Source organism: Papio anubis, chromosome 6 (genome assembly GCF_008728515.1).
Source record: "Papio anubis isolate 15944 chromosome 6, Panubis1.0, whole genome shotgun sequence".
NCBI lineage: Eukaryota > Metazoa > Chordata > Mammalia > Primates > Cercopithecidae > Papio > Papio anubis.
Genome location: NC_044981.1, coordinates 34,174,762 through 34,195,869, shown reverse-complemented (window position 1 = coordinate 34,195,869; position 21,108 = coordinate 34,174,762). Strand labels below are relative to the sequence as shown.

General features: G+C 40.5%; 1 protein-coding gene across 1 annotated transcript in view; it reads left to right on the top strand.

The window, feature by feature from the left end:
• Positions 1-21,108, top strand: part of SRPK1 (SRSF protein kinase 1) — a 92,571-nt gene that overhangs the window by 56,979 nt on the left and 14,484 nt on the right. Inside the window, 1 exon segment of the mRNA XM_009204992.4 lies at positions 9,201-9,308. Coding sequence (XP_009203256.1) covers positions 9,201-9,308 — 108 coding nt within the window.

The window sequence follows — 21,108 nt, the reverse complement described above, 5'->3', positions numbered from 1 at the left end:
AGTGATGCGATCTCTGCTCACTGCAGCCTCTCCTTCCCAGGTTCAAGCAATTCTCCTGCCTCACCCTCCCGAGTAGCTGGGACTACAGGCACGTACTGCCAAGGCCGGCTAATTTTTTGTATTTTTAGTAGAGACAGGGTTTCACCTTGTCGGCCAGCATGGTCTTGATCTCCTAACCTCGTAATCTGCCTACCTCGGACTCCTGAAGTGCTGGGATTACAGCCATGAGCCACCACGCCTGGCCTTTCATACTATTTTCTATAGGGATTGTGCTGATTTTCATTCCCACCAAGAGTGTATAAGAATTCCCTTTTCTCCACATCCTCTCCAACATGTTTTTTTTGTTTTTTTGGGGTTTTTTTGTATTTTTAGTAATAGCCACTCTGATTGGTGAAAGATATCTCATTGTGATTTTAATTTGCATTTCTCTGCTGGTTAGTGATAGTGGACATTTTTTCATGTATTTGTTGGCCATTTGTCTTCTTTTGAAAAATCTCTATTCATGTCCTTAGCCTACCTTTTAATGGGATTATTTGGGGGTTTTTTCGTTGAGTTGTTTGAGTTTCTTGTAAATTCTGGATGTTAGTTCCCTGTTGGGTACTATAGTTTGCAGATATTTTCTCCCATTTTGCAGGTTGCCATTGACTCTTGATTATTTCTTTTGCTGTGCAGAAGCTTTTTTGTTTAAGTCCCATTTGTCTATTTTTATTTTTGTTGCCTGTGCTTTTGAGGTCTTTGTCATGAGTATCAGGTCTTATATTCAAGTCTTTAATCAGTCTTGAGTTGATTTTTGTGTATGGTGAGTGATAGGGATCTTTTATTCCTCTGCATATGCCAGTCCAGTTTTCCCAGAACCATTTACTGAAAAGGATGTCTTTTCCCTAGTGAATATGCTTGTTGACTTTTCAAAGATCAGTTTGCTGTTAAGTATGTGGCTTTATTTCTAGGTTCTCTATTCTGTTCCATTGATCTGTGTATCTATTTTAATACTAATACATGCTGTTTTAGTTGCTATAACCTTGTATAATTTAAGTCAGATAGTGTAATGCTTCTAGCTTTTTTCTTTTTGCTTAGGATTCCTTTGGCTGTTTAGGTACTTTTTTTTGTGAATTTTAGAATTGTTTTTTCTAATTCTGTGAAAAAATGACATTGGTATTTTGAAAAGAATTACATTGAACCTATAGGTTGCTTTGGATAGTGTGATTGTTTTTAAAAATTTTTTTAATTTTTAGTGGGTGCATACTAGGTGTATGTATTTGTGGGGTATCTGAGATGTTTTGACACAGGCATGCACTGTGAAATAATCACATCGTGGAGAATGGGGTATCCATCCCCTTAAGCATTTATCCTTTGTGTTGTGACAATCCAATTATACTCTTCTCGTTATTTTAAAATATATAATTATTCACTGTAGTCACCCTGTTGTGCTATCAAAGAGTAGATCTTATTATTTGTAAGTAATTTTTTTATACGCATTAATCATCCTTACCTCCCCACTTCTCCCACACTACCCTTCCCAGCCTCTGGTAACCATCCTTCTACTCTCTGTATCCTTGAGTTCTATTATTTTGATTTTTAGCTCCAACAAATAAGTGAGAACATGTGAAATTTGTCTTTCTGTGTCTGGCTTATTTCACTTAACATAATGATATCCAGTTCCATCCATGTTGTTGTAAATGACAAGATCCCATTCTTTTTATGGCTGAATAGTACTTCACTGTGTATATGCACCACATTTTTTTATTCATCTGTTGATGGACACTTCGGTTGCTTCCAAATCTTAGAAAATGTGAACAGTGCTACAACAAGCATCAGAGTGCAGACATCTTTTTTGTATACAGATTTCCTTTTGTTCGATTATTTACGCAGCAATGGGATTGCTGGATAGCTCTATTTTTAGTTTTCTGAGGGACCTCCAAACTGTTCTCCATGGTGGTTGTAACCAGTTTACATTCCTACCAACGGTGCATGAAGGTTCCCTTTTCTCCATATCCTTGCCAGCATTTGTTATTGCCTATCTTTTGGACGTGAGCCATTTTAACTAGGGTGAGATGCTCTCGTTGTAGCTTCGATTTGCCTCTCTCTGATGGTCAGTGATGTTGAGCACCTTTTCATATGCCTCTTTGCCATTTGCATGTGTTTTGAGAAATGTCTATTCAAATCTTTGGCCCATTTTTTGATCAGATTATTAGATTTTTTTTCCTATAGAGTTGCTTGAGCTCCTTTTATATTCTGGTTATTCCCCTGTCAGATGGGTAATTTGCAAATATTTTCTCCCATTCTATGGGTTGTCTCTTCACTTTGTTGATTGTTTTCTTTGCTGTGCAGAAGCTGTTTAACTTCATGTTATCCCATTTGTCCATTTTTGTTTTGGTTGCCTGTGCTTGTGAGGTATTGCTCAAGAAAATTTTTGCCTAGACCAGTGTCCTGGAGATTTTCCCAAATGTTTCCTTATAGTATCTTCAAAGTTTGAGATCTTAGATTTCAGTCTTTGATCTATTTTGATTTGATTTTTATGTATTATGGGAGATAGGAATTGAGTTTCATTTTTCTGCATATGGGTATCTAGTTTTCCCAGCAACATTTTTGACTGCCTGTATCTTGAAAAGTTGCTGTAGTTTTTTTTGATTGGTTGATCTGTCTTTCTACTTAGGGTAAGAATAGTTTACACACTACAGTTAACAGTGTTATAATATTCTGTGTTTTTCTGTATATTTACTGGTGAGTTTTGTACCTTCACATGATTACTTACTGCTCATTAATGAGTTTTTCTTTCTGATTGAAGAAGGATTTTCTTTCTTTAAGATTTCTTGTAAGGACAGGTCTGGTGTTGATAAAATCCCTCAGCTTTTTTTTTTTTAATCCCTCAGCTTTTGTTTCTTGTGGGAAAGTCTCCCCTCCCTCTCCCCAGTATTTGCCTGGGGATCAGTGGGCCTCCTGTATCTGGATGCCTTAACTCACTTGTTAGACTTGGGAAATTTTTATCTACTATTTTCTTAAAGAGGTTTTCTAAACTTAAAAAAAAAATTATTCATTTAGTTAATTAATTATTATTATTATTATTTAGAAACAGGGTCTCTGTTGCTCAGGTAGAAATGAAGTGGTGCCATCATAGCTTGTTGCAACCTTTAACTCCTGGGCTCAAGCAGTCCTCCTGCCCTAGCCTCCTGAGTAGCTGAGACTACAGGCACACACCACCAGGCTCAGCTAATTTTTTTTATTTCCTTATATTTATCTGACTAGAATATTTCAGAGGACCTGTCTTCAAGTTCTCAGATTCTTCTGCTTGTCCTAGTCTATTATTGAAGCTTTCGAATGTATTTTGTATTTCCTTGAATAAATTTTTTATTTAATTTATTAATTTATTTGAGACATGTCTCACTGTGTCACCCAGGCTGGAATGCAGTGGTATGATCACAGCTCACTGCAGCTTCAATCTCCTGGGCTCAAGCGATCCTCCTGCCTCAGCCTCCTGAGTAGCTGGGACCCCAGGTGCATGCCAACACACTTATCTAATTTTTTTTAGTAGAGACAAGGTCTCACTATGTTGCCCAGGCTTGTCTCGAACTCCTGGGCTCAAGCACCTTAGCCTCCAAAAGTGCTAGGATTACAGATGTGAGCAACTGTGCCCTGCTTCAATGAGTTTTTTAGTTCTAGAATTTCTGGGGTTTGTTGTTGTTGTTAAGATATCTGTCACCTTGGTAAATTTCTCATTCAGAATCTTGAATGGATTTTCTGATTTCCTGGTATTGATTTTCAGATTTCTCTTGCATCTAACTGAGCTTCTTTAAAATGAATATTTTGATGTATTTGGCATTTCAAGGGATTCTTTTTTGTTTGGATCTGTTGCTGGACAATTGTTGTGGTCCTTTGGTGCTGTCGTATTTACCTGTTTATGTTTTCTGTGTCTTCCATTGATGTCTGCATGTTTGTTGCAGTAGTCACTTGTTTCAATTTTTTTGAAATTGCTTTTGTAGGGGAGAATATTTTTCTGAAGTTGTATATATGTCGTTGGTTAAGTAAGATACTTTTTGATTTTGATTTTGGGTACCTCTGGTAGTATGGTTTTTGTATAACTTTTTTAGCAGTACACAGGGTCAGGGGTATCTGCAGTTTCCTCTGTGGCTTAGGGTACAGTTTAGGTTGTGGTGAGGTTTTGCTGGGGACTTGGATGCCAACTGAGCCAGTCTTTGAACCCTGATGGTGGCATTAGTGGGCTGAGTGTTCCTGTTTTTAGGCCCCGGAGCAGTTTATGTTGGTTCCCGTGTTAATGGGTCTTGGAGGGGTGAATTCTTGGGTCTCTGACTGGGTATATGGGCAGGTTCTCAGGCCCCTGGGCAGCTGGTATAATGTGGGGGATGGCAGTTAGAGTGGTGGAGCAACCCGCTGGGACCCAAGCAGTCTGTGGTGTTGTTGTTGTTAGCTGTGATGGGTCGGAGGGGGCTAGTCCCTAGTTTTACAGCTGCTCATAGCAGGGCAATGGATATTTTCCTAAGTGTGCTTAGAGAAGCTTGGTCTCTGCTGTCCGTCTCCCAGCTGGGTGGCAGTTGCAGCCGTGTCACCCAAGGGCAGCGCATAGCGCAGCTGTAAACTCTCAAAATGGTGCCAGCTGTTGGCCTGTGACTGAAAGGGTAGGTTCCCTCTCAAATGAACGGCATGGGCAAGAAACTGTGGGGAGTTATGGTACACTCAAGTCTCAGTCTCACAGAAGCCTGTTTTCTTAGGTATGCATAGGAGAGCCTGGTTTCCCTGTCCCTCCTCAGCCAAGTGGCAGCTACAGCCAGGTCAGCCCAAAAGGGCAAGGCACAACCTAGCATTAAACTCTCAAAATAGCACTTTATGCCTGGGACCAGAGAAGGGAGGGTCCCTCTTAGGCCAGCAGCACGGGGAAGGAGCTGTGGGGAATGTGGTCCGCTCACATCTTGGTCTCAACAGCAGCCCATGGCAGGGTGATAGGGACCCTCCCGGGAGTGCATGAGAGTGCTAGCCTCACCTCTCCTTCCTCAGAGCAGTGGAGTGACAGCAGCTGTGTCTGCAGATCCCTGGTATCAAGGCTGTCAAAATGGCACCCAGCTGAAGCCGCTTAGACTCAGATGCCTGTGGGATTCTCTTTGGGTTCCCTTTTTGGAGCAACATCTGTCCAAACTTTAGGCAGTTCTGTATGTCAGGCCCGAGGCCCTAGTTGGTTCAGGGTTTCTCCCATAACCAAGGTCATAAAACCCATTTTCAGAATGTGAAGCGCTGGGGATTTCTCTCTTACTGTATGCCCATGCCAGTTTCCTCAAACCCTTTCCTTACTTCTGGTGCTTCCTATCACTTCTCTGGTGAATCCTAGCATTCTTTCCTGGACAATCTGTTCAAAATGTGGGTATCTTCTGACTGTTCTAGTTCCTTTCTGTGGATGAGGCACATACTACCTGTGTCTAGTCGGCCATTTTAAATGTAAGTCAAGTCATATATTCTCTAAACTTTGCAGTGGCTCCCTTCAGAATGAATACCAAAGTCCTTACCCACACACCACCAAGCAAAGAGAACTTACTCTTCCTTCTGCTTGGAATCCTCTTCACGTACAACTACTTCATTTTCTTTAAGTTTTTACCCAGATATCACTTATCAGGGAGATCTTCCCCCCTAAATACCTAATGTAATTAACAAACTGCCACTCCCCAAACACATACCTTTATCATATTCACTCATGTATTTGCCTACTCTTCCTTTCTCCCTGTAACTTTTTTTTCTCCACAACACTTAACACAACCTAATATTGTATGTTTATTTGCTTAATAAGCCTCTCAATAGAATGTACATCATATCACAACAAAGTTTTTCCGGTTTACGGCTGTATCTATATTTAGTACTTAGAACAGTGCCTGGTACATAGCAGGTACTCAGTAAATATTTTAGCAAATAAATTGTGGAGAAATGTATTGACTCTAACAAATATCACACTGTACAAACGTCAAATGCCAGTTTCCTGTCCACACTATGTTTCAGGCTCCTGTGCCTTTATGTTTGGAACACCTTCATGTGTGTTTTCTTACCTACGTGGCACACTTTTCTTTATTCCGGTAGAGTCTTCTGTTACTTACATCACAACAGAATTAATTTCTCTTCAACTTTTATAACAAGTCTACTCTGTTAATTCATTCCCACCCTGTGATAACCCGTTAGTCCATTCGTGAAGGCAACCCCTCATGACCCAGCCACCTCTTAAAGGCTTAAAGGTCCCACCTGCTAGTAGTACTGTGAACATCGGACATGAAGTTTCAATATTAGTTTCAAAGGGGACAGACATTCAAACCATAGCAGTGTCTCTGCATTTAAAATGACTGCGTTCTTGGCTCACACCTGTAATCCCAGCACTTTGGGAGGCTGAGGCGGGCGGATCACGAGGTCGGGAGATCGAGACCATCCTGGCTAACACAGTGAAACCCCGTCTCTACTAAAAATACAAAAAAGAAATTAGCCGGACTTGGTGGCGGGCACCTGTAGTCCCAGCTACTCGGGAGGCTGAGGCAGGAGAATGGCGTGAACCCAGGAGGCGGAGCTTGCAGTGAGCCGAGATCACACCACTGCACTCCAGCCTGGGTGACAGAGCGAGACTCCGTCTCAAAAGAAAAAGAATGACTATGTTCTTTTCACCCATTCACTCATTCAGCAAACATATTGGCACATACTCTGATGTAGGCATTAGGACACAGTGGTGAACAATACATGTGTGTTGCACCCCATTGGATTCAGATTGGATCTCACTTCTTGATCTCTTCAGCACATCAGCATATGGCATTCAGTAATGGAATTTTACATAATTTTTAATGAGCTGTATTATTAAAAATATTAAAAATACAGTCAACTTTTGAACAACATAGGTTTGAACTACACAAGTCCACTTATACACAGGTTTTTTTTAACCAAACAAGGATCGAAAACAGTATTCGAGGAATGTGAAATGCACATATATGGAAGGCTGGCTTTTTGTATATTTGAGTTCTGGGCCAACTGTGAAACTTGAGTTTGCACAGATTTTGTTATGCTCGGGGAATTCGGAAACTAATCCCCGAAGTACACTGAGGGACCACTGTACTAAGCTTTTTATTCTTTTTTTTTTTTTTTCTTTTTCTTTTTCTTTTTTGCTTATCAGGCATGCATTTATTTACACAGTGGGGGAGACAGTGAGTTATTGAAGCTTTTATTTAAAAATTTGCCTACTTCTTTCACCAGTTTTTCACTCCCCATAACAGTATTTACCTTTATATTACTAATAACAGGTTATATTACTCCAATTTTGTTTTCAGTGTTACATATTATTTTTTTCCTCCTGGAAAATGGGACTTTTCTAGCATCACAGCACAAATTCCTCATTTCCCCAATGTAATCTAATTTTTGGCTACATGATCATTCCATGTTTATATCATTGAGACTCTAATGCTATCCTCAGCTGAACTGAGCATATATTGTGGTTCCTTTTCCTTTCTGAACCTTTCCATGGTTTCCTTCCATTCTGAAACATGTTATAAAACATAACATGTTTCATTTGCTTAGTTTTCTTTGTACTGTTGATCACTTAATTCAATCCCATACTTTTACCCAGTGTTGTAAATACACTTTAATATGTACAGATACATTGAGTGTTCTTTCTACTATTATCTTTCTAAAGCGCTCTATCCTAGAACCTGGAGTCTTCTAATCTCTGTTCATCTGATTGGGTTGCCCTGTAGGTCTGCTACATAACTATCATTTGGGATTTCCCTTCACCGTCATCCTGGAGATTTATTATTTTCTCTCTATATATATCCCCTGTTTTCTGTGTCTCCTTTCTTTCTTGGTTTATGTCATCTTTTTTGTAGAGTACATGCAACATAAAATAGTTTCCTGAGAAAGGATATGAGATTGGGTGGGAGAAGGGTAGGATTTGCACATCTGATCGTCTTTATTCTGCTTTCACACTCAGTTTCCTATGTAGAGAATTCTAGGTTAGAAAACATTTTCTTTCAGAATGTCGTTGCTCCATTGCTTTCTAGTTTCCAGTCTTGATGGTACTAAAGACCAATGCCATTCTAATTCTTAATCTTTATATGAAACCTTTTCCCCCAGTGGAAGTAACATAATTTCATAGTGATGTGCCACACTCAGCCTGTTTTCACCTCTCATACTAAAGATTTGATGTTCACTTTCAACATTGAAACTCTGATTCTTTGGTTTTGAATCTTAATTTTTTTTTTTAGGTGACAAAGTGTCACAGTTAAAAAGAGTAATCTTTCAGAAAGCCATATTTATGAATGAAAATAAAATGTCTAGTATGTACTTCAAAATCTGGTGTAGGTGCAGTGGCAGGGTTGGGATACAGTTGAAAATAGACTGGCAATGAGTGGTAATTGCTTTGTGACACTAGTATAATAAATGGCATGGGGTTCATGATTCTTTCTACTTTTGTATATATTTGAAATTTTCCATGATAAAAATAAATGAATAATGAAGGAAAAAAGAAGCTTAGTATGAGTCATATACAGGAAACAAAATTCAGTTATTCAAATGTGATAGAAAAGTGTGGAAGACGATTCTCTAATCCTATTGAAATTTAAAAACAGGGAACAGTGTTTATGAAAAGAGGAAATTACACAGAGAAAGCCTTCAGGTAGAAAACTAGTATAGACTAGGGCTTCAAAGGGTACTAGATGAAATTTGACTAAAACAGCAAAAAGTACTCTAGGTAGAACATCAACATCACCAATAAAGGCACAGAAAGATACTTATTAAAGACAAGTATAGTAAATTGCAAGGTTAAAGAGTTTGGATTCCTTGCTGTGGTAGCTCACGCCTGTAATCCCAGCACTTTGGGAGGCCAAGGCGGGTGGATCACTTGAGCCCAGGAGTTTTGAGTCCAGCATGGGCAACATAGCAAGACCCCATCTTTACTAAAACAATTTTTAAAAAGAATAAAGCTGTTGTTGTTTCCTAGACCTGTGTATCTATATTAAGTTTAGGCTCATTTGTTTGTAAAAATAATTTGGAGTAGCTGTGTGTAAGGCAAAGGATTGTTGGAGCTAATAACATAAAAATGCTGTTTAAGAAATAAGCAAAGTGAGAACTTTGGTTTGGGAAAAACTTCAGAGAGTTTGTTTTCATCTTCATTGTTAAGCAGTATTGACTTGTTACTTTTTAGAATGAAGTTTAAAATACTGTTTCCTTCATGTTCTCAGCACAAACATTTCACTGAAGATATTCAAACAAGGCAGTATCGTTCCTTGGAAGTTCTGATAGGATCTGGCTATAATACCCCTGCTGACATTTGGAGCACAGCATGCATGGTAATGTTTTTTCCCCTTGGCTTTCACTTGTTAAGTGGTACATATCTTGCCCTGTTTGCTAATTTCAGTAAACCAGCAAATTAACTAGCAGAAAAGAACGTAACACAGATGACTTACCATAGGAATTCTAAATTCTGTGTCTAGAGAGGTCCGAATTCAAAAATCTGTCTGGCATTTCATTTGGTTACTGCCAAGTTCCTGTTAGGTGAAGGAACTAAATGTTTCTTACTACAGATTGTTGGGGGGAAAAATAATGAAAATAACTAAGAGGTGTTGTTGGTTTTGATTAGGAGACTACAAGTATCTTTGCATTTTTAGCACTCATCTGTTTTCAGATCAGAGAAACCCCTGGAAACTGCTTCATTTTGTACAATTCTGCAGCTCCTCAGATATCTTTGTAGCTCCCAAGATGTGAAGTCCAATCGTTCATAGATTCGTAAATGGCTATTTAGCCCCCGGCAAGCAACTATTCTAGTGGTCAGATTTAGTTGATCATAAATGATTTCCTACTAATAGCCTCATGTTGGAATGTGTTACATTGTTTCTTAAAATGTATTATACTCCTTAATATCTTTAATCACCACAATTTCTAACTGTGTTTGTTTACTTGTTTCTCTTCTGTGTTGTAAGCCCCATACTGTCAGGAATCATGGCTATTATGTATTCATTGCCTGACACATTTTGAGTGATCGCTTACAATGTAGTTCCGATGCTAACTACCCAGAGTTATCGCACCCTTCATAGGTTAAGAGCATGGTTCCCCACAAGATTGCTCTCACTTCAGACACTAACCACAAGCCTCAGGATCCACAAGCCACCTGTACTTCTAACCAACTGGCTACAAATTAAGAGGTTTGCATTACCCTCTCAGAAAGTGCTAAGCTTGCTATAGTTTGTTTATAAAGAATACAAATCAGGACACATAGGGGAAAGTCTGAGAGGGTACTAAACATGAAGCTTCTATGTCCTCAGGACTTGTCACCCTCCTGGCACATTGATGTGTGTCACCACCGAGGGATGCTCACCCAAGCTTCAAGTGTTCAGAGTTTTATTGAGATGCCATTAATTAGGTATTGATTGAATCATTGGCCATGGGATTGAGCTCAGTCTTCAAGCTTTCCCTCCCTTCCCTGGAGGTTGGGAAGTTGGAAAGCCCCAATCCTCTGATCATGTGGTTGGTCTTTCCCGTATGTCCAACCTTGATCTTAAAACTATGTAGCGGCTGGCCGCAGTGGCTCATGCCTGTAATCCCAGCACTTTGGGAGGCTGAGGCAAGTGGATCACTTGAGGTCAGGAGTTTGAGACCAGCCTGACCAACATAATGAAACCCTATCTCTACTAAAAATTAGCCAGATGTGGTGCATGCCTATAATCCCAGCTACTTGGGAGGCTGAGGCAGGAGAATCGCTTGAACCTGGGAGACAGAGGTTGCAGTGAGCCAAGATCACACCATTGCACTCCAGCCTAGGCAACAAGAACGGAACATCAAAAATCCAACTATATAGGGCCCCAACATGAGTCACTTTGTTAATATAAACTTAGATATGGTCCAAGAGACCCACCATGGATAAAGACACCTACCTCTTGGAAATTCCAAGGGTTTAGTGAAGGGGTGGCCTGCCCCTCCACACCTGTGGGTGTTTCTCGTTAGGTGGAAAGAGAGACTTGAGAAAAGAAATGAGACACAGAGACAAAGTATAGAGGAAGAAAAAGGGGGCCCAGGGGACCAGCGCTCAGGATACAGAGGACCCCCACCTGCACTGGTCTGTGAGTTCCCTCAGTATTTATTAGTCATTGTCTTTACCATCTCAGAAGAAGGGAAGTGGCAGGACAATAGGGTCATAGTAGGGAGAAGGTCAGCAGTAAGACGTAGGAATAAAGATCTGTGTGACTTGAATAAGTTTAAGGAAAAGTGCTGTGCCTTGATATGCATATGTAAACATCTCCATAAACTTTTTTAGTGCATAAAGAGCAGCATTGCGCTAGCACATCCCACCTTCAGCCCTAAGGCGATTTTCTCCCATCTCAGTAAATAGAACGTGCAATGAAGTTTTACACCGAGAGGTTCCATTGCCCAGGGACGGGCAGGAGACAGATGCCTTTCTCTATCTTAACAGCCAAGAGGCCTTCTTTCCTCTTACACTAATCCTCCTCAGCACAGACCCTTCACGGGTGTCAGGCTGGGGGACAATCCAGTCTTTCCCTTCCCACAAGGCCATATTTCAGACCATCACATGGGGAGAAAACTTAGACAATACCTGGCTTTCCTAGGCAGAGGTCCCTGCGACTTTCCGCAGTGTATGTGTCCCTGGGTACTTGAGATGAAGGGAATGGTGATGACTTTTTTTTTTTTTTTTTGGGACGGAGTCTTGCTCTATCGCCCAGGCTGGAGTGCAGTGGCATGATCTTGGCTCACTGCAAATTCCGCCTCCCCCTGCCTCAGCCATCCGAGTAGCTGGGACTACAGGCACCTGCCACCACACCCAGCTGGGACAACAGGCGCACGCCGCCATGCCTGGCTAATTTTTCGTATTTTTAGTAGAGACGGGGTTTCACCGTGTTAGCCAGGATGGTCTCGATCTCCTGACCTCGTGATCCATCCGCCCACTTCGGCATCCCAAAGTGCTGGGATTGCAGGTGTGAGCCACCGTGCCGGGCCCATATCATTCGTCTTTAAAGCTGGTGGACTGTCTGAAGTAAGGTTTTAATATTGTTGCACAAAATGAAAGAATATTGGAATAAAATCTCAGGCTTCTTTCTTGCCGCACTTTAAAGCTTTGTATTTTGAGGAATTTTATTTGAGTTAATTTGCTATAGAAAATGATAAATGATGGAGATGCCACCAGCTATAAAGTGTACCTGGTTAATAGATGGCATCTGATTTATTAAAATGTGGATTTGCTAAGATGTAGTTTTTAGTAGTGGATTAATTGTTTACTGTAAGAAGATGAGGACTTTTTTTTCTTATTCCACATTTCTATTTTGTTTGGGAGCAGTAGATCCTGCTTGATATTTAATGAAGTATTTCTAATGTCAGGCTTAAGAAGTAAGGCTGAAAGATAAAGGTGTCATTAGTCTTGCCTCATAGTTCTGGACCCACTCACATATCAGAATTTTCTTCATCAAGGAACGCAAGGTACTTACCTGACATGAGACGATATCATGAAAAATTGAGCCCCATTTGATCCTCAAATTTTATTTTGCCAGTCGACATAGAAAAACAAAATGTTGCTTTAAATTTGATCATAGAGGCCAGGCGTGGTGGCTCACGCCTGTAATCCCAGCACTTTGGGAGGCTGAAGCTGGCGGATCACAAGGTCAGGTGATCGAGACCATCGTGGCTAACACTGTAAAACCCCGTCTCTACTAAAAAGTACAAAAAAAAGTTAACCGGGCATGGTGGCGGGCGCCTGTAGTCCCAGCTACTCGGGAGGCTGAGGCAGGAGAATGGCGTGAAGCTGGCAGGCGGAGCTTGCAGTGAGCCGAGATCGTGGCACAGCACTCCAGCCTGGGTGACAGAGCGAGACTCCGTCTCAAAAAAAAAAAAAAAAAATTGATCATAGAGCAAAAATTCTGGAATATCAGAAGTGCCTGAAGAGATGGATCATCCTGCATCCAAAGTAATTAATGGATGGAAAGATTAGAACCCTCTCTGAGAGGTAATGAGATGAACAAGTTGAGATTGCCTACCACATTGATGATTGAGGAATAGATAGAAGGGCAATTATAAAAAGGGAAAAGGGGACCCAGGTGTGGTGGCTTATGATTGTAATTCCAGCACTTTGGGAGGCTGAGGCAGACACATTACTTGGGGTCACGAGTTCAAGACTAGCCTAGCCAACATGGAGAAACCCTGCCTCTACTAAACATACAAAAATTAACTGGTCGTGGTGGCACATGCCTGTAATCCCAGCTCCTCGGGAGGCTGAGGCACAAGAATCTTTTGAACCTGGGAGGCAGAGGCTGCAGTGAGCTGAGATCACACCACTGTACCCCAGCCTGGGCAACAGAGCAAGACTCTGTTTCAAAAAGGGGGGGTTGGAAAGGAGAAAATATTTGTGTAGAACATGACAGAGTGAGACTCTGTCTCAAAAAAAAAAAGAAAGAAAAAAAATTTCGAACATTGGAGTCAGGACAGGTAGGACCATAACTGGCAGGATGAGATTATCTTCTTCTCTGGCCTTTGAATGCCCTTCCTCCCGCTGTGGGGAAGTATGTTTATAGTCCCCAGTTGTCTTCCTTTTCTGGTAAATTCCTCTTTTGAAGTGATTGCTTTCTGGCATATGTTCCTTTTCTTCACCTTTTGCTCTCTGAAATTCAGGACAGGATTTGTGGGACTCCCATGGGCACTTGTGAGAGGTTCGGTGAGTATAGCTACACATATTTAGGACATGGGGTGAAGTGCATGTCTTTGTCAACCCCAGAAGTTGGCCAATTACTAATCAAGGGAAAGGTTAGGGGAAAAACTAGAGAATATGCAGTCATCCCTCAATGTCCTCAGGGGATTGGTTCTAAGACCCCTTGCAGATACCAAAATCCACAGGTGTTCAAGTACTTTACATAAAATGGCGTAGTGTTTGCGTATAACATATATAACCGTATGGCCTCTGTATACTTAAATTGTTTCTAGATTACTTATAATACCTAATATAATATAAATGTTATGTAAAGTTGTTGTACCATATTTTTTTAACCTGGTTTTTTTGTTGTTGTTTCGTTTTGTTTTTTTTAGGGATGGGATCTTGCTCTGTTGCCCAGGCTGGAGTGCAGTGGTGTGATCATAACTCAATATAACCTCAAACTCCTGGGTTCAAGGGATCCTACCACCTCACTCCCCGAGTAGCTAGGACTATAGGCATGTGCCACCCACTTGGCTCATTTTTAAATTTTTTTCTCGTAGAGACCAAGTCTTGCTATGTTGCACAGACTGGTCTCAAACTGCTGGCTTCAAACGATCCTGCTACCTCAGCCTCCCAAAGCACTGGGATTACAGGCATGACTCACTGTGCCTGTCCTTTACTTGTTTTTTTTATTGTGCTGTTGTTGCTGTTTCTGAATATTTTTAATCTGCAGTCAGTTGAATCTGAGCATGTGGAACCTCAGACACCCAGGGCTGACTAACTTAATTCTTGGTCAGATGTTTCAGTAAGGGAGTGAATCTTTCAGAAATGGGATCCAAAGGGGTTTATCCGTAACTGTCTTTGTCTAGAATTCTTAAGGCTACTAAAATCCTTAAACTATCAAAATCCAAAGTGTAGTAATTTAACCCAAGACCTCTTTCTCCATCATCACCAATTCACAATCTGAGCTGCCTGAATGAAAAGGCAGAAATGTCTGCAGGTGGTTATAACTTCTAGCACTATGCACAATAGCTGTTTAGATTTCACCAAAGATTGTCACCTTTGTTCAACAGCAATAAGTCAGTGGAGGCCAGATTTTGAATGCTATTTTAGTAAGTAATATTTTGAGTTCTTTTTGTACAATTTCCTTATCCTATACAATGAAAGCTATAGGTTTGCTTTTATTTATTTTTTTGTTTTTGCTGCCATAGTGTTCCGCTAAACAGAGGTAATACAAACACCAAAAAACAGAGTATAATCTCATCTCTTTCACAGTTCTATAATAAAATCACTAGGACCTGTGTCTTTACAGTAGATTCCTGCAGTTGGTATGTGCAGAAGTATCTAGATCCCAGGCATTGCTGTCAGTGAAGGTAAAGGAGAGCTGGGTATTTGCTGTATTCAAGAGATGGGAGTGATTAAATGCACAGCTCCCAAAGTTAGACATTCTAAACAGGGAAAGAAGCAGGAGGAATTGAAAGAGGCAAGCATTTGTTCCCCAGGAATGATGGAGTTATAGTTAATTAACTATAGGACCTTCATTATAACCCCAGTGAATAGCACACAGTTGAGAGGAAGGCTTTAAGCTGACACCAGCCGGGGTGCACTAGATCCCTGGGGCAAGATAGTCTCCATTTTAATCATTCATAGCTTGTACGGTCTGTTCACATAACTGGATGTTGGAATATTTATTTTAGGCATGCTTTGATTACCAAAGAAAAATTAAAGCTTTAAGTCTATAGTAGTACCTTGCCCTTATTGTTTACTTTTTGTCTATATCAATTAATGAGAACTTAAATGGATAGGCCTTTCCTCTTAACTGAAAAAGGACTCAGCCCTTGGCCCTCTTCTCTCTCTTCCTGGGGGATTTCGTCAAGTCCCATGATGTCTCTAGCCTCAGCTCATCTCTATACTTAATCCAACTTTTTATGTCCAACTGTCTGCTTGACAACTCCATTTGAATATCTGATAAATATCTCAAATGTAACATTTTCAAAATAGAGTGCTTGGTTCACCCTACACATCCTGTTTTTGTAAATTATCCCCCTGTTCACCCAGCCACTCAGACTAAAAGCTTAGAACCTGAACCTTTTAGGTTAATTCTTAATTCTGTTTTCCTCTGTCTACATCTAGTCCATCAGCTGTTTTTATGTGTTGTTTTACCTTCAGAATATATCCAATACCGGCTAGGTGCAGGTCATACCTATAATCTCAGCACTTTGGGAGGCTGAGGCAGGTGGACCACCTGATATCAGGAGTTCAAGACCAGCCTGACCAACCTGATGAAACCCTGTCTCTACCAAAAATACAAAAATTAGCCGGGTGTGGTGGTATGCAACTGAAATCCCAGCTACTGGGGAGGCTGAGGCACGAGAATTGCTTGAACCCAGGAGGCAGAGATTGCAGTGAGCCAAGACTGCACCACAGCCTGAGTGACAGAGCGAGACCCTGTCTCCAAAAACAAAAAAAAAAAAAACAAAAAAAAAATCCAATACCAACCACTTTTTACTTTTTCCATTAACTCATTATAACCCATGCCATCATCATTTCACAAATGGATCAATACAGTGACCTCCTAATTTCCTTTCTCTGCTTCTGTTTTTCTCCCTTCATGTCACATTATCACATAGTGGCCTGAGTGGTCTTAAGTGTTAATCAAATCATATTACTCCCCTGTTTTAAATCCTCTAATTGCATCTATTCCACTCAAAGTCCTATTTTCTTTCCCTAGTCTTGTGAAGCTCATTGTTACCTTGGACCTTTGGACGTGCTTTCTCGTTCACCTTATGCAGGTCTTTGTTCAACAGAATCTCTTTAGAGATATCTTCCTGACGACTTTATTTGAAATAACCCCCACTTTATCACTTTTCTTTGTCACATAGAACTTGTGACTCCCTGAAATACATGGGGTTTTTTTATGTTTGCTTTCTATATGAGGCAGGGAAATTGTCTGTGATTCTTAAATAGGAAAGGGATATGTGCAGTAGACATATGCATTTTGGAAAAGTTCTTCAGCAATTCTTACGTACACCTTTGATACAGAACCATTTATTTGCTTTGACTAATATAATTTACAGCTGTGTTAAGACTGGAAAAACGCTACTTTTAAAACTGGAAGTGAATGGTAGAATATATTTAGTAACAACAAAAAAACTAATAACTGAACTCGGGAGTTTCCCAACCGTCCTTTTTGACCTGTGGCTATTGTAACCCTCTTTCATCCTTTCTAGTGCTGAAACATTGCTTCCTTGCTGTTAAGACATCTTTCCTTTGCTTCATTCCCCTGCTATTGGTTGTTTGCAGAGCACTAACCACTAGGACTGGGTACTTAATTATGTTACTTCTCCATATCAAGAGGAGCAGTAAGTAGACTTCTAAACAAAATTTGAACAAAACTTGGCATATCTGGTTTGAAATGAGTTTCAAAGCCACCTTCAACTTAGTATCTTCTTGATTTGAGCAATTAAATATGGTTAGTAACAGAAATAAGGTATGAATGATACTCGTCAGATATTTCTAGAAATATTGTTGTAGTTAAAACTAAATTTACTTTTTCCCTTTTTTTGTCTTTTTTAACTCTTTAATCATTATCTCCCCATTATCTTCACCCCCCAGCCTCTGTAACCACCATTCCGCTCTCTGCTTCTATGAGTTCAATTGTTTTAGATTTCACATACAAGTGAGAGTGTTGCAGTATTTGTCTTTCCGTGCCTGGCTTATTTCACTTCATATTATGTTTTCCAATTCCATCTATGTCATTGCAAATGACTGAATTTCCATCTTGTTTTTAAGGCTGAATAGTATTCCATTCCATTGTGTATACAAGTTGAATATCCCGAATCTGAAACACTTGGTACCAGTTTCAGTTTGGGAAATTTTTTAGATTTTGGAATATTTGCAGAATACATACTGTCTGAACATTTCTAATCCAAAAATCTAAACTTCGAAATGCTCCAAATGAGCATTTCCTTTGCATGTCGTGTCAATTTTGGATTTTGAAGCAACCTGTATATACCACATTTTATTGTCTGTTTATCTGATCTGTATAGACTCAACTTAGATTGATTTTAAAATCAACTTAGGTTGATTCCATAACTTGACTATTGTGAATAGTGCTGCCGTGAATATGGGAATGCAGACATCACTTAAACAAACTGATTTTAAATCTTTGAGGTAAATATCCAGAAGTGGGATTGCTGGATCATATGGTAACTCTACTTTTAGATTTTTTTTTTTTTTTTTTTTTTGAGACGGAGTCTCGCCCTGCCGCCCAGGCTGGAGTGCAGTGGCCGGATCTCAGCTCACTGCAAGCTCCGCCTCCCGGGTTCACGCCATTCTCCTGCCTCAGCCTCCCAAGTAGTTGGGACCACAGGCGCCCGCCACTGCGCCCGGCTAGTTTTTTGTATTTTTTAGTAGAGACGGGGTTTCACCGTGTTAGCCAGGATGGTCTTGATCTCCTGACCTTGTGATCCACCCGTCTCGGCCTCCCAAAGTGCTGGGATTACAGGCTTGAGCCACCGCGCCCGGCCTACTTTTAGATTTTTAAAGAACCTCCATATAGTTTTCCATGAGGGTTGTACTAATTTACATTCCCACCAATAACATTCAAGACTTCCCTTTGCTCCACATTCTCACCAATACTAAATCTTTCATCTTTGTGATAACAGACATTCTGACAGATATGAAATGATATCTCATTTTGGTTTTAATTTGCATTTCCCTAATGATTAATGATGTTGAGCTATTTTTTAGTAGATCTGTTGGCCATTTGTGTGTCTTCTTTTCAGAAATGTGTATTTAGGTCCTTTGCCTGTTTTTTAATAGGGTTTTTGTTTGTTTGTTTTCTTGCTATTGAGTTGAGTTCCATATTATTTTGGATATTAACCCCTATCAGATGTATAGCATGCAAATATTTTTTCCCATCCCATAGGTTATCTGTACACACTATTGTTTCCTTTGCTGTACAGAAGTTTTTTGGTTTGATGTTATCCCATTTGTCTGTATTCGCTTTTGCTCCCTGGGCTTTTGGGGTCAAATCCAAAAAAATCGTTGCTCAGATCAATGTCATGTGGGTTTCCCCCTTGTTTTCTTCTGGTAGTTTTTCAGTTTCAGGTCTTATGTTTAAGTCTTTCATCCATTTTGATTTTTGTATTCGGAGTGCAATTTCATTCTTTTTATATCCAGTTTTTCCAACACCATTTATTGAAGAGACCATCCTTTTCCCATTCTGTATTCTTGGGATTTTTGTCAAAGATCACTTGACCATACATGCATGGGTTCATTTCTTTTTTTTTTTTTTGAGTCGGAGTCTCACTCTGTTGCCCAGGCTGGAGCGCAGTGGCACCATCTCGGCTCACTGCAAGCTCCGCCTCCTGGGTTCACACCATTCTCCTGCCTCAGCCTCCCCAGCAGCTAGGACTACAGGCGCACGCCACCATGCCCAGCTAATTTTTGTATTTTTAGTAGAGACGGGGTTTCACCATGTTAACCAGGATGGTCTCAATCTCTTGACCTTGCGATCCACCTGCCTTGGCTTCCCAAAGTGCTGGGATTATAGGTGTGAGACACCGCGCCCAGCCGCATGGGTTCATTTCTGGGCTCTCTATATTGTTCCTTTGGTCTATGCTTCTGCTTTTTTTGCCAGGACCATGCTGTTTTAATTACTATAGCTTTGTAGTATAGTTTGAAAGTAGGTAGTGTGACGCTTCCAGCTTTGTTCTTGTTTTGAGACAGGGTCTCATACTGTCACTCAGGCTGGAGTGCAGCGGCACAATCATGGCTGTCTTCAGCCTTCGCCTCCTGGGCTCAAGCGATCCTCCCACCTCAGCCTCCCAAGTAGCTGGGACTACAGGTGCGCCCCACCACATCCAACTATTTTTGTATTTTTTGTAGAAATGGGGTCTCCTTGTGTTGCCCAGGCTGGTCTCAAACTCCTGGGCTCCAGTGATCTGCCTGCTTCAGCCTCCCAAAGTGCTGGGATTACAGGCGTGAGCCACCACGCCCAGCCCAGCTTTCTTCTTTGTGTTCGTGACTGCCTTGGCTATTTGGGATTTTTTGTGATTGCATGTGAATTTTAGGATTGTTTTTTCTATTTCTATGAAAAATAACATCGCAACTGTGATAGAGATTGCATTGAATCTGATAGATCACTTTGAGTAGTGTGGACATTTTAACAATAGTAAGGCCAGGCACGGTGGCTCATACCTCTAGTCCCAGCATTTTGGGAGGCCAAGGCAGATGGATTGTGTGAGACCAGCCTGGGCAACATGGCAAAATCCCATCTCTACAAATAATTTAAAAATTAGCCGAGTGTGGTGATTCATGCTACTTGGGAGGCAGAGGTGGGAGAATCACCTGAGGTCAGGAGGCAGAGGTTACAGTAAGCCAAGATTGCACCACTACAGTCCAGCCTGGGTCACGGAGCAAGACCTTCTCTCATAAAATTAAATTAAATTAAAATTAAAATCTTCTAAACCATGAACATAAGATATATTTTCATTTATTTGTGCCTTCAATTTCTTTTCTCAGCATTTTATAGTTTTCAGTGTACAGGTCTTTTACCTCCGTGCTTAAATATGTTTCTAAGTGTTTTTTTTTTGTTGTTTTTTTTTTGTTTTTGTTTTTTTTGTAGCTATTGTAAATGGAATTGATCTCTTGGTTTATTTTTCAGCTAGTTGTTAGTTTACAGAAATGCTGCTGATTTTTGTGTGTTGATTTTGTATCCTGCAACTTTACTGTATTTGTTTGTTAGTTCTAATGGGTTTTTGGTGGAGTCTTTAGGGTTTTCTGTATATAAGATCATGACGGGCCAGGCTTGGTGGCTTATGCCTGTAATCCCAGCACTTTGGAAAGCTGAGGCAGGAGGATCACTGGAGCTCAGGAGTTTGAGACCAGCCTGGATAACATCGTGAGACCCCATTGCTACCAAAAGAAATGAAAAAATTAGCCAGGTGTGGTGGCACATACCTGTAGTTTCAGCTACTTGGGAGGCTGAGGCAGGAGGATCAGTTGAACCTGGGAGACAGATTGCTATTAGTTTTTCATTAAATATTTGGTAGGATTCAGCAGTGAAGCCATCAGGTCCTGGGCTTTTCTTTGATGGGAGACTTATTACAGATTTAATCTCTTATTTTTTATCTGTTCAGGGTTTCTATTTCTTCATGGTTCAATCTTCATAGGTTATATTGTCAATGAATTTTTCCATTTTTTCTGGGTTTTCCAATTGGTTGCCATATGATTATGCATAGTAGTCTCTTATCCTTTGTAGTTCTGTGGTATTCATTATAATGTCTCCTCTTTCATTTCTATTTATTTTTTTTATTTACTTTTTTTTTTTTTTTTTTTTTTTTTTTGAGATGGGAGTCTTGCTCATCGCTCAGGCTAGAGTGCAGTGGTGCAGTCTCGGCTTCCTGCAAGCTCTGCCTCCTGGGTTTACGCCATTCTCCTGTCTCAGCCTCCCA